Source organism: Ranitomeya variabilis, chromosome 1, assembly GCF_051348905.1.
Source record: "Ranitomeya variabilis isolate aRanVar5 chromosome 1, aRanVar5.hap1, whole genome shotgun sequence".
Taxonomy (NCBI): domain Eukaryota; kingdom Metazoa; phylum Chordata; class Amphibia; order Anura; family Dendrobatidae; genus Ranitomeya; species Ranitomeya variabilis.
In genome coordinates this window covers 509,574,146-509,588,823 of record NC_135232.1, presented here as the reverse complement: position 1 = coordinate 509,588,823, position 14,678 = coordinate 509,574,146, and the positions used below count along the sequence as shown (strand labels likewise).

The 14,678-nt window shown below is 45.2% G+C and overlaps 1 protein-coding gene across 2 annotated transcripts in view; it reads left to right on the top strand.

Moving 5' to 3' along the window:
- The window catches only part of HAUS8 (HAUS augmin like complex subunit 8), a 181,877-nt gene that overhangs the window by 84,370 nt on the left and 82,829 nt on the right, over nt 1-14,678 (top strand). For both annotated transcript variants that reach the window (XM_077253241.1, XM_077253251.1), the window contains exon 3: nt 10,591-10,646. In XM_077253241.1, coding sequence (XP_077109356.1) covers nt 10,591-10,646 — 56 coding nt within the window. The remainder of the gene's footprint in view (nt 1-10,590; nt 10,647-14,678) is intronic.

Genomic DNA, 14,678 nt, shown 5'->3' with positions numbered 1-14,678 from the left:
TGACATGTGGCAACATGTGATGACATGCAGCATGCGACATGCAATGACATGCGACTACATGCACCATGCGACAACATGTGACATGCAACATGCTACATACAGTATGTACATACATACAACAGACATACAGTACATATAGCATAGAGTACATACTCACAATCACTTGTCACTTTGATCCCCGAAGCCAGTGTCATCTGTAAAAAAATATTAAAATAATAAACACTATACTCCCTGATCCGCAGAAATCCAATTAAAACGAGTGTCCCTCGACGATCTCCCGTGGAGAGCAGGAGCATCAGCTGATGCGACCGCTCTCCAGGGGCTCCAGGAATACAATGATGGAAGGCATCCTTCCACAATGTATTCCTCACAATGTATTCCTACGCCCCTGTGAGAAAATAGTCCCTAGTCTCACTTTATGGCATTGCTGGGTGAGAAATTTTCCCAGGCAGCAATTGCCATAAAGTGAGACTTTGTCCTAAGGTAACCTCTCAGTGATGCACTGCAGGAGCCATTGTCTCCTGTCAGTGTGTCACTGAGGGTCCTATAGAGCAGTGACATCACCCGATGTCACTGTTCTATAGGGTAGATCGTCGTGGGACACTCGTTATTAATTGGACTACGGCGGACAGGTAGTATACGGTTTATTATTTTTACCTTTTTTGCAGGCGCTGAAGTATGGTAAGTATGGTTAAATGAAGAATATTAAAATACTTTTTTCCTAATGTGTGTTTTTATTAACCCTTTATTAGTATTGGATTAATAATGGATAGGTGTCTTATTGACGCCTCTCCGTTATTAACCTGGCTTAATGTCACCTTACAATAGCAAGGTGACATTAACCCTTCATTACCCCATATCCCACCGCTACACGGGAGTGGGAAGAGAGGGGCTGGATTTGGCGCATCTTACAGATGCGCCATTTCTGGGGCAGCTGCGGACTGGTATTTGTAGCCGGGGGGGACCAATATCCATGGCCCCTCCCTAAGCTATGAATATCAGCCCGCAGCTGTCTGCTTAGCCTTTCTGGCTATAAAATATAGGGGGACCCCAAGTCATTTTTTGGGGGGTCCCCCTATTTTAATAGCCAGTAAAGGCTACGCAGACAGCTGTGGGCTGATATTCATAGGCTACAAATATTGGCCGTCGGATTTCCCCCTCTGGCGCAGAAAATTGCGCGGGAGCCCACGCCGTTTTTTTCCATTTTTAATTAAATTCAACTCTCATTAAGGCCTCTTTCACACTTGCGTCGGTACGGGTCCGTCGCTATGCATCGGGCCGATGTACTGATGCACATTGTGAAATTTGTGCACGACGTGGACAGCGGATGCAGTTTTTCAACGCATCCGCTGCCCATTCTGAAGTCCGGGGAGGAGGGGGCGGAGTTTTAGCTGAAAATGGCGGACGCGACGGACAAAAAAAACCGTTCACTTGAATGTTTTTTCGTGCCAACAGTCAGCCAAAACACGACGGATCCGTTGCACAACGGATGCGACGTGTGGCCATCCGTCGCTAGTACAAGTCTATGGGTAAAAAACGCATCCTGCGAGCACATTTACAGGATCCGTTTTTGTCCCAAAAAGGCGGATTGCTAAAAACGCAAGTGTGAAAGTAGCCTTAGAAACATCGGCCTTTCAATTATATATCTATGGATATATCGATCTATAGATACATAGATGTATCTATCCATATATCTGGCTGCTTTCACACATCAGGTTTTTGCCGTCAGGCACAATCTGGCGAGTTTTGTAAAAGAAAACGGATCCATTTTTTTTTCATAGAGTTGTATTAGCGCCGGATTGCGCCTGATGTCCACACGTTTCATCCGTTTTTTGCCGGATCAGTCAAAAAAGCTGTTTCCGCCGGACGGAAAACACATGCAGAGGAACGTTTTTTCTGTCCGGCAAAAAAACGCACAGCGACGGATCCGGCAAAAAACTTATGAAACTGAGATGTGAAATGATGAATCCGGCCTCCGAATCCGTTTTTTCATGCATGTTTCCATTCAAATCATGCACATTTTCCGTTTATTTCCAAAAACTGCATCAAAACCATGCAAAAACCGCACCAAAAACAGCATCAAAACCACCAAAAAATTCATCAAAACTGCATCAAAACCTAGTGCAGTTTTGCGTTTTTGATGCAGTTTTTGGTGTAGTTTTTGCGCGGTTTTGATGCAGTTTTTGGTGCGGTTTTGATGCAGTTTTTGGTGCAGTGTTGATGCAATTTTGGTGCGGTTTTGAGGCAGTTTTTGGTGTGGTCTTTGCGCGGTTTTGATGCTTTTTTATGCAGTTTTTTTTGCGCGGTTTTGATGCATATTTTAATTCGCTTTTGGTGCGGTTTTTATGCGTTTTGGTGCGTTTTTGAAAGCTAAATAAAGATGTATTATTGAACAGAAAAAAAAGATTTATGTCATTATTGTCCAACCTCCTCTTTTATATTTGTCCAACCCACACTCCATTACACACACAGACAGATGGATGATAGATGAAATGGCTAGACAGATCTACATATAGATAGATCTATAGATGCATACATATATCTATAGATAGATATAGGAATAGATAGATCTATTGATAGATGTATGGATAGCGTAGGGTGTGTGTCCACTGTCAAGATTACATCCGAATGAGCTGCAGATTGGATGCTGCGTACTTGTAGTCCCATCAGATGATGCCTGCACACACACCCCAAAAGACCCCCCCCCCCCGAACAGTCCCGCACCCACCCAAACAGTCCCGCACCCACTTACCGCCCACACACTTCCCTCCTCCCGAACTGCAGCATTTCTCGGACCCACATCCGCAGCAAAACTGCAGATCTTTTTTACATCTGCGGTTTTGCTGCGGATGTGCCCGACTCAATGCAAGTCTATGGGTGCAGAAACACTGCAGTTCCGCACAAAAGAAGTGACATGCTGCGAGAAAAAAAAGCTGCGTTTCGGTGTGGCCTTTTCCGCAGCATGTGCACAACAAGTCTGCGGCTCCCATAGACTTACATTGGTTGTGCACTACACTGCGGATTTGATGCAATTCTGTGCAGCAAAAAACCCTGCGGATCTGCAATCAGATCCGCAACGTGTGCACACAGCCTTAGCATTTAGTGACCCTAGCAAAAAAGCCAAGCAAAAAACAAGTGTCGGATTGCACTTTATTTGCAATTTCATTGCACTTTGAATTTTTTTCACATTTTCCGTTACACGACATGCTAAAACCAATGGTGTCATTCAAAAGTAGAACTTGTCCCGCAAAAAAATAAGCCCTCACATGGCCATATTGACGGAAAATTATGGCCCTGGAAAGAAGGGGAGCGAGAAATGAAAACAAAAAAGCTCCAGGGGTGATGGGGTTTAGAAACATGGATATGGACATATATATAGAAATAGACATAGATATATAGATATATCTGTATGTATTCATCTATCTATCTATTTGTTATCTATCTATCCATCTATCCGTGTGTAATGGAGTGTAGGTTGGACAAATGTAAAAGAGGAGGTTGGACAGAAATGACATCACAAATCTTTTTGAAGATAGAGGAGGGAGGGGTTGGGGTGTGTTTTGGAGTGGGTGTGCCAGGTGCAGAGTTACAGGCGAGTGCAATGCATCATGGAACTTGTAGTATTAGAGCACAATAACTCAGGAGAAAGGAAGTTGTCGATTAACCCCATGAGAGCTGGATCCAGCACTAAAGATGTGCTGCTACAGCATGATAAAAGGTAATATTGCTAAAATAAACACAGTAGATGTTTTCAGTGGCACATAATAGCAAGATTTATGAAAAAAAAAAAAAGTTGTTATAGTAGTGGACAACTTCTTTAATATACATACTGATTGCTGTCTTCCCTGGTTTATAGCACTGTCCCAGTCCTCTTCTCTGTCATGTGACCGCTAATCCGACTTGATGGATCACACTGGCATCAATGTGTGAGCCGGAAGTTTCTTTTACAATATAAAGCCTGTGGAATCGCGTTCTGATGCTATGTAGGCTTACATTTTAAAAGCGACCTCTAGCTCACACGTTGACCCCAGTATGATTAGAATAGTTGGAAATTCGGTCACTCGAGTGACAAGACAACAGCAGAGATTGGGGTGGGGGGGGGAAGTGACTGTAAGGGTATGTTCCCACGGCCCATAAACGCTGTGGGTTGGACGCTGCGTACATCCGCAACGTTCAACCCGCAACGGCCAGATGTTACAGCATAGTGGATGGGATTTCTTGAAATCCCATCTCCACTATGCGTGCACGGATGCCTCCGGCATCCCTGCGCGAGACAGATATGCATCTCCGCAAGATAAATATCACCAGTGCAATGTATAGGATGCGGTGATTCTACACGGTTCAATGAACATGTGTGAAATCGCCTGCGTTCAAAAGCCAGCAGCGCTTTGGATGGAGCGGACATGTGCTGCGTCCAAAGCGCTGCCGGTTACTGACTGTGGGAACATACCCTTAGGGGGAACGTAGCCTTAGGGTATGTTCCCACGGTCAGTAAATGCTGCGGGTTGGATGCTTCGTACATCTGCAGCATCCAACCCGCAGCGCCCAGATGTTACAGCATAATGGATGGGATTTCAAGAAATCCCATCTCTACTATGCGTTCAGAGACACCCCCCGACATCCCTGTGTAAACGGACATGCGGCGCATCTTTCCAGACTGCAGCATGTCTAATTTGCGTTGTGTAGACGCTCTGTCTCCGCAGCATAAACTACCCATTCGCTATCATTAGTTACCGCATTATCATCTTAGTCACATGCGTATTAAGTGCGGGAATGCAGCTTACTACGCATGTGTACTAATTTTACATAATAGCGTACGTTCTTTCAGCCAGAAGTTCGTGTACGCTGCAGTTCTTGTTATCGATCAGCTGAACGCGAGAACTGCAGTGTACGGGACCGCGTTATCTCCGCTTGTGTCTGGATGTCAGGCTGAATGGTGGCATAACCGTTCAGCCCAAGTCATCCAGATGTAACAGAGCTGGACTCGTTGTGGGACAGTTCATATCTTATCGGCAGACAGGTAAGGATATTGTTGCTTTTTTATTTTAATTCTCTTTCAGGAGATCGAGGGCTTCGGTGGAATTAGACGATGCAGTAAGTATGGTTTAATTGAGAATAATAAAGGAGTCCGAGTCATTATTTAAAAGACTTTATTCTGGCTGTGTCTTTATTTACCATACAACTATAGGATTAGTAATGGATAGGTGTCTTATAGACGCTTCTCCATTACTAAGTGGGCTTGATGTCATCTGACAATACAAAGGTGACATCAACAGCACAAATATGAACCCCACTTGCCACCGCTACAGGGCAAGTGGGAAGAGCCGGGTAAAGTGCCACAATTGGCGCATCTTTGGGTGTGCCAATTGTGGGGCGGCTGCGGGCTGCTATTTTTAGACCAGTGAGGGCCAAAATCTATGGGCCTCGCCAGCCTGAGAATACCAGGCCGCAGCTGTCTGCTTTATCCTTGGCTGGTTAACAAAAATAGGGGGACCCCATGCTATTTTTTGGGTTTTTTTGGAGGGGATCCCACTACTTTTGCTAATCATCCAAGGTAAGCAGACTTCTGCGCTCTGGTATTATCAGACTGGTAAGGTTCATGGATATTGGATCCTTACTACCCTGAAATACCAGTACAAGTAGTCTGCTTTACTCTGGCTAGTTAACATATATAGGGGGACCACAAGCTATTTAAAAAATATATATATATATATATATTAAAAATGAGGTGACCTCTCTCTGTGCTTTCCTCCACTTCCTGTGTCATGTACTTCTGGCTGTGTCAAAAGATTCACCATTATTTAAATTAATACACTTGAGTAGTAAGATGCGTTCCCGCACTTAATACGCATGTAATTAGGAAGATAATGTGGTTTTACCGCATCTAATAAAAGTCTATGGGTAATCTACGCAGCGGAGACTGAGCGTCTATTGGTCTGATGCCTCTCACACAGCCAAACCAGATCTCCGCTTTGCACTGATGGGGGGCAGTACCCCGAAACAGTGTCTGCAAATTGAGATTCTGGTTTGGCTATTATCCTAAGTCATGTGACAAGGCTCGTTAAAGGGTCAACATTGACTTGTAGGATTGCTAACTTCCAATAGGTGGCACTAGAGTTCTGGCTCTCTTCCTCTCTGAAGAGACAATTTGCATAATTGTCAAATAAATTGACATGTTGCGGTCTGGAAAGATGCGCCACATGTCTGGCTCTGGGTGATCCTCGGGAATTGGTGCACACATCGTGGGCATGGGATTTCTTGAAATCCCATCCACTATGCTGTAACAGCTGGCACTGCGGGTTGAGTGCTGCAGATGTATGCCGCGTCCAATCCGCAGCGTTTACTGACCATGGGAACATACCCCCAATATATCTGAAAACAGGAAATCTTTCAATTAGCTTTATTGCAAGTGAAAAAAAAACGCATGCAATGAATAAAACGCATCAAAGACGCATGCGTAAAAAAATGTATGAACGCATCAAAAACGTAGGTGACCTGCCAGTGACCTCAGATGCAGATTTCACCTGCGTCAAATCCTGGGCAAATACTGAGCCTTTCCTGATCATGTGCACATACCCTAATTGGTGAATATATTCAACACACCTACAGTACATGCACACTTTAAACCGGTTCAGAGCATTACAAATTTTGTGGGAGTGCCTCTTTAACCCCTTTACCCCTGAGGGTGGTTTGCATGTTAATGATAAAGCCAATTTTTACAATTCTGACCACTGTCCCTTTCACGGAATAACTCTGGAACGCTTTAATGGATCCCGGTTATTCTGACATTGTTTTTTTGTGGCATATTATCCAATTTTGAATTTTCATGCCCTTAATTCCGAGATATGTCACACAAAATACTTAAAGGGAACCTGTCAACTCCCATGGGGCGTTTTTAAGTAAAAGAGCCACCTTCATCAGCACTAAGGCTGCATTCTGTGAAGGTGGCTTTTATGTTTAGCATGCGTAGGAATGCTGAATTAATCACTTTTATAAATTTGGCGACATACCTCTTGAGTCAGGGAGGAATGATTTCTCCCTGATCCATGCGCCTCGCAGCCTTCTATCATCCCACTGGGCGCTGCCTCCTCTCTGTCTTGACGTCATGGTGCCTTCGTGTAGCCGAGGCCCCAGATTTCGCCTCGCAGTGTGAATCTGGCGCCTGCGCAGTGTATCGGGTCCCCGTGCTCCATTGAAGATAGTGCCGAAGTCTCGCGAATATTAGAATATCACCAAAAAGTTATTTTATTTCAGTTCTTTGATACAAAAGGTGTAACTTAGCGTATTTTTCGGACCATAAGACGCACTTTTTTCCCAAAAAATGTTTGCGGGAAATGACGGTGCGTCTTATGGTTGCAATATACTTACAAATGTTACGTCGGTACAGGTGGCGGCAGTCCCAATGCAGCCTCCCTTCCCAGGCTGGTGCGGCTGTAGCTGTGGTTCTGTGGTGTGGCAACAGCGGGGCTCTGTGCTGCGTTGGGGGCTCAGATCTGAATCTGAGCATGTGCCGCCCCCGGCGGCCATCTTTCTGGAGGCACCACGTTGCAGTAACGGAGCTGCGGGGGCTTCCGGGCTTTGACAAAATTCCGGCAGAGCCCCTCATGCAGCACAGAGAGCTGCTACCGCCCCAGCACAGATCCCTGACAACACCACCCCACAGAGCACAGCCACCGCACCAGCCTGGGATGAGATTTCCCAAAGGCCACCGCTCCAGCCTGGACTCCGAACGACCCCTGTGACCACTCCTCTACCTGTGCCGATCCCTTCCCTGGTAAGCTGAAATCAGACTGTAAGACAGCCCTCCATTTGACAATTATTTTTTTCCCCCTATTTTCCTTATGAAATTTTGCATCTTATAGTCCGAAAAATACGGTATAATATAGTCATTACAGAGTGATCTATTTCATGTGTTTATTTCTTGTAATGTTGATGATTATTGCTTATAGCCAATGAAATCCCAAAAGTCATTATCTCAGTAAATTAGAATAATTAACAAAAAACACCTGCAGAGGCTTCCTAAAGGCCCCGTCTCACTTAGCGAGATCGCTGCTGAGTCACAAGTTTTGTGACGCAACAGCGACCTCAGTAGCGATCTCGCTAGATGTGACACGTAGCAGCGACCAGGCCCCTGCTGTGAGATCGCTGGTCGTGTCGGAATGGCCTGGGCCGTTTTTTGATCGTTGCGGTCACGCTGGGTAGCACACATTGCTGTGTTTGACACCTTAACAACGACCTCGTTGACGACTCAGACACTGAATCGTCATAATAGCTCCCATGTGACATCGTTGTATAGGTCGCTACAGGTCGCTGGTGAGATGTCAAACAGTGAGATCGCAGCAGCGATCGCTGGGAAGATCTCACTGTTTGACATCTCACCAGCGACCACTTAGCGACGCAGCAACGATCCCTGACAGGTCGTATCATTGTCGGGATTGCTTTAGCGTCGCTAAGTGAGACGGGGCCTTAAGCGTTTAAAGAAAGTCCCTTAGTCTGTTTCAGTAGGCTCCACAATCATGGGGAAGACTGCTGACTTGACAGATGTCCCGAAGGCGGTAATTGACACACTCCACAAGGAGGGTAAGCCACAAAAGGTCATTGCTAAAGAAGCTGGCTGTTCACACAATGCTGGACCCAAGCATATTAATGGAAAGTTGAGTGGAAGGAAAAAGTGTGGTAGAAAAAGGTGCACAAGCAACCGGGAGGCCGCAGCCTTGAAATGATTAAGGAAAGGCCATTCGAAAACTTGGGGTGAGATTCACAAGGAGTGGACTGCTGCTGGAGTCATTGCTTCAAGAGCCACCACACACAGACATATCCAGGACATGGGCTACAAGTGTCGCATTCCTTGTGTCAAGCCACTCATGACCAATAGACAACGCCAGAAGCGTCTTACCTGGGCCAAGGAGAAAAAGAACTGGACTGTTAGTAGTCCAAGGTGTTGTTTTCAGATGAAAGTAAATTTTGCATTTCTTTGGAAATCAAGGTCCCAGAGGCTGGAGGAAGAGTGGAGAGGCACACAATCCAAGCTGCTGGTGTAGGTCCACTGTTTTATCAAGACCAAAGTCAGCGCAGCTATCTACCAGGAAATTTTAGGGTACTTCATGCTTCCCTCTGCCGAAAAACGTTTTGGAGATGGAAACTTAATTCTACAGCAGGACTTGGCACCTCTCCACACTTCCAAAAGTACCAATACCTGGTTTAAAAACAACAGTATCACTGTGCTTGATTGGCCAGCAAACTCGCCTGACCTTATCCCTATATAGAATCTATGGGGTATTGTCAAGAGGAAGATGAGAGACACCAGACCCAACAATGCAGATGAGCTGAAGGCTGCTGTCAAAGCAACCTGGGCTTCCATAACACCTCAGCAGTGCCACAGGCTGATCGCCTCTATGCCACACCACATTGATGAAGTAATTGATGCCAAGGGAGCCCGACCAAGTATTGAGTGCATTTACTGAACATACATTTCAGTAGGCCAAGATTTCGGGTTTTAAGGCCCCGTCTCACATAGCGAGATCGCTAGCGAGATCGCTGCTGAGTCACAAGTTTTGTGACGCAACAGCGACCTCAGTAGCGATCTTGCTATGTTTGACACGTACCAGCGACCTGGCCCCTGCTGTGAGATCGCTGGTCGTGTCGGAATGGCCTGGACCTTTTTTTGGTCGTTGAGGTCCCGCTGACATCGCTGAATCGGTGTGTGTGACACGGATTCAGCGATGTCTTCACTGGTAACCAGGGTAAACATCGGGTTACTAAGCGCAGGGCCACGCTTAGTAACCCGATGTTTACCCTGGTTACCATCGTAAATGTAAAAAAAAAAAAAACAGTACATACTCACATTCCGGTGTCCATCAGGTCCCTAGCCGTCTGCTTCCCGCACTGACTGACTGCCGGCCGTAAAGTGAAAGTACAGCACAGCGGTGACGTCACCGCTCTGCTGTTAGGGCCGGCGCTCAGTCAGTGCAGGAAGCGGACGCCGGGGGACGCGAAGGTGAGTATGTACTGTTTGTTATTTTACATTTTACACTGGTAACCAGGGTAAACATCGGGTTACTAAGCGCGGCCCTGCGCTTAGCAACCCGATGTTTACCCTGGTTACCCGGGGACCTCGGCATCGTTGGTCGCTGGAGAGCGGTCTGTGTGACAGCTCTCCAGCGACCACACAGCGACTAAACAGCGACGCTGCAGCGATCGGCATCGTTGTCTGTATCGCTGCAGCGTCGCTATGTGTGACGGGGCCTTTAGTCATTTTTCAAGCTGGTGTTATAAAGTATTCTAATTTACTGAGGTGTAATGACTTTTGGGTTTTCATTGGCTGTAAGCCAAGTCAACATTAACATAAATAAACACATGAAATGGATCACTGTTTTTAATGACTCTATATAATATGAGTTTCACTTTTTGTATTGAAGAACTGAAATAAACTAACTTTTTGATGATGATCTCATTTAGTGAAAAGCACTTGTACTTAATTTGGCCATCAGTGGGGATTTAGGCATATGAAGACCTAAGACTCCAAAAATAAAAATCCTAAGCATACACATTTGAGAGGTAATTTTATTTATTTTTTTTTTGTCTTAACAGGTCCAAAGGTTGTGAAATCTCGTTACATGCAGTATGATAAGCCTAAAAACACAAAGGTATGCTTTCTTTTACGTATACTTCTGGATAACAAACATTTTGTGCTGAAAGGGCTTGTCCCCGGACAGTTTGAAATAATAATTATAATATAATAATTATCCACCAGGGCTCTGAAATCATGACAAAGCCATGCAGCAGCCAATCTGTGAGCTGAGCGTTCCATCTACACTGGCAGAGCAGATGAGCTCACTGATTGGCTGACGCGCTGTCAATCAGACTTACACCACGACCATTGACAGACAACCTGGGGATGGTGGCCAATATTTCCTCAAAGAAGACATTGTCACATGTCTTTGTTATGTTTTAGAACACTGAGGGGCTCGATCTCAAACAAATTGTCTGACTATTTATTTAAAAAAAAAAAAAAAAAAAACATTTACAGATGGAAGTGATGGTTAACCCCTTCCTGACATCCGACGTACTATCCCGTCGAGGTGGGGTGGGCCCGTATGACCGCCGACGGGATAGTACGTCATAGCCGATCGGCCGCGCTCACGGGGGGAGCGCGGCCGATCGCGGCCGGGTGTCGGCTGCATATCGCAGCTGACATCCGGCACTATGTGCCAGGAGCGGTCACGGACCGCTCCCGGCACATTAACCCCCGGCACACCGCGATCAAACATGATCGCGATGTGCCGGCGGTGCAGGGAAGCATCGCGCAGGGAGGGGGCTCCCTGCGGGCTTCCCTGAGCCCCCCGCAGCAACGCGATGTGATCGCGTTGCTGCGAGGGTCTTACCTCCCTCCCTGCCTGCTCCAGACCCGGATCCAAGATGGCCGCGGATCCGGGTCCTGCAGGGAGGGAGGTGGCTTCACAGACGCCTGCTCAGAGCAGGCACTGTGAAGCAGCCTGTACTTCTCGCAGATCGGTGATCTGTCAGAGTGCTATGCAAACTGGCAGATCACCGATCTGTATTGTCCCCCCCTGGGGCAAAGTAAAAAAGTAAAAAAAAAAATTTCCAAATGTGTAAAAAAAAATAAAAAAAAAAAATATTCCAAAATAATGAAAAAAATATATATATATTATTCCCATAAATACATTTCTTTATCTAAATTAAAAAAAAAAACAATAAAAGTACACATATTTAGTATCGCCGCGTCCGTAACGACCCCACCTATAAAACTGCCCCACTAGTTAACCCCTTCAGTAAACACCGTAAGAAAAAAAAAAAAAAAACGAGGCAAAAAACAACGCTTTATTACCATACCGCCGAACAAAAAGTGGAATAACACGCGATCAAAAAGACTGATATAAATATCCATGGTACCGCTGAAAACGTCATCTTGTCCCGCAAAAAACAAGCCGCCATACAGCATCATCAGCAAAAAAATAAAAAAGTTATAGTCCTGAGAAAAAAGCGATACCAAAATAATTATTTTTTCTATAAAATAGTTTTTATCGTATAAAAGCGCCAAAACATAAAAAAATGATATAAATGAGATATCGCTGTAATCGTACTGACCCGAAGAATAAAACTGCTTTATCAATTTTACCAAACGCGGAACGGTATAAACGCCTCTCCCAAAAGAAATTCAGGAATTGCTGGTTTTTGGTCATTCTGCCTCACAAAAATCGGAATAAAAAGCGATCAAAAATGGTCACGTGTCCGAAAATGTTACCAATAAAAACGTCAACTCGTCCCACAAAAAACAAGACCTCACATGACTCTGTGGAGCAAAATGTGGAAAAATTATAGGTCTCAAAATGTGGAGACGCAAAAACTTTTTTGCTATAAAAAGCGTCGCTGGTTTCACACTTGCGTTTTTGTCTGCAGCGTTTTTTGCACAAAAAAACGCATGCGTTTTTTCCCTATATTTAACATTGAAAACGCATGCGGTTTTTTTGTACACGTTTGGTCGCGTTTTCAAACGCATGCGTTTTTTTTCTGCATGCGTTAATTTTCAGAAATACAACCTGCAGTATTTTCTTGGTGTTTTTAAGCACATGCGTTTGTTTGCGTTAAAAACGCATGCGTTTTTATCGAAAAAAAACAGAAAACACACTGAAAAGCCACCCACCACCATCAAGGTGATAAAGGGATCCAAACCCTAACCCTAACTCTACCCCTAACCTCACCCCTAACCGTTTAATGAACATTTTCTGACAGTCATAGTGCCACGTATTTCAGTGCCACGTATTTCAGTGCCACGTATTTCAGTGCCACGTATCACGTATTTCAGTGCCACGTATCACGTATTTCAGTGCCACATATTTCAGTGCCACGTATTTCAGTGCCACGTGTTTCAGTGCCACGTATTTCAGTGCCACGTATTTCAGTGCCACGTATTTCAGTGCCACGTATTTCAGTGCCACGTATCACGTATTTCAGTGCCACGTGTTTCAGTGCCACGTATTTAAGTGCCACGTATCACATATTTCAGTGCCACGTATTTAAGTGCCACGTATTTCAGTGCCACGTATTTCAGTGCCACGTATTTCAGTGCCACGTATTTCAGTGCCATGTATTTCAGTGCCACGTATTTAAGTGCCACGTATCACATATTTAAGTGCCACGTATTTAAGTGCCACGTATTTCAGTGCCACGTATTTCAGTGCCACGTATTTCAGTGCCACGTATTTCAGTGCCACGTATTTCAGTGCCACGTATTTCAGTGCCACGTATCACGTATTTCAGTGCCACGTGTTTCAGTGCCACGTATTTAAGTGCCACGTATCACATATTTAAGTGCCACGTATTTCAGTGCCACGTATTTCAGTGCCACGTATTTCAGTGCCACGTATCACGTATTTCAGTGCCACATATTTTAGTACCACGTATTTCAGTTGCACGTGTTTCAGTGCCACGTATTTCAGTGCCACGTATTTCAGTGCCACGTATTTCAGTGCCACGTATTTCAGTGCCACGTATTTCAGTCACGTTTAGGGTTAGGGGTAGGGTTAGGGTTAGGGCTAGGGTTGGGGCTAAAGTTAGGGTTGGGGCTAAAGTTAGGGTTGGGGCTAAAGTTAGGGTTGGGGCTAAAGTTAGGGTTGGGGCTAAAGTTAGGGTTAGGGTTTGGATTACATTTACGTTTGGATTAGGGTTGGGATTAGAATTATGGGTGTGTCAGGGCTAGGGGTGTGGTTAGGGTTACCGTTGGGATTAGGGTTAGGGGTGTGTTTGGGTTAGGGTTTCAGGTAGAATTGGGGAGTTTCCACTGTCCAGGCACATCAGGGGCTCTCCAAGCGCGACATGGCGTCCAATCTCAATTCCAGCCAATTCTGCGTTGAAAAAGTAAAACAGTGCTCCTTCCCTTCCGAGCTCTCCCGTGCGCCCAAAAAGGGGTTTACCCCAACATATGTGTTATCAGCGTACTCGGGACAAATTGAACAACAACTTCTGGGGTCCAAGCTCTCTTGTTATCCTTAGGAAAATAAAAATTTGGGGGGCTAAAAATCATTTTTGTGGGAAAAAAAAGATGTTTTATTTTCACGGCTCTGCGTTATAAACTGTAGTGAAACACTTGGGGGTTCAAAGTTCTCACAACACATCTAGATAAGTTCCTTGGGAGGTCTAGTTTCCAATATGGGGTCACTTGTGGGGGGTTTGTACTGTTTGGGTACATCAGGGGCTCTGCAAATGCAACGTGACGCCTGCAGACCAATCCATTTAAGGCTGCATTCCAAATGGCGCTCCTTCCCTTCCGAGCTCTGTCATGCACCCAAACAGTGGTTCCCCCCCACATATGGGGTATCAGCGTACTCAGGACAAATTGGACAACAACTTTTGGGGTCCAATTTATCCTGTTACCCTTGTGAAAATACAAAACTGGGGGCTAAAAAATCATTTTTGTGAAAAAAAAAAGAATTTTTATTTTCACGGATTTGCGCTATAAACTTTAGTGAAACACTTGGGGGTTCAAAGTTCTCAAAACACATCTAGATAAGTTCCTTGGGAGGTCTAGTTTCCAATATGGGGTCACTTGTGGGGGGTTTGTACTGTTTGGGTACATCAGGGGCTCTGCAAATGCAACGTGACGGCTGCTGACCAATCCATTTAAGTCTGCATTCCAAATGGCGCTCCTTCCCTTCCGA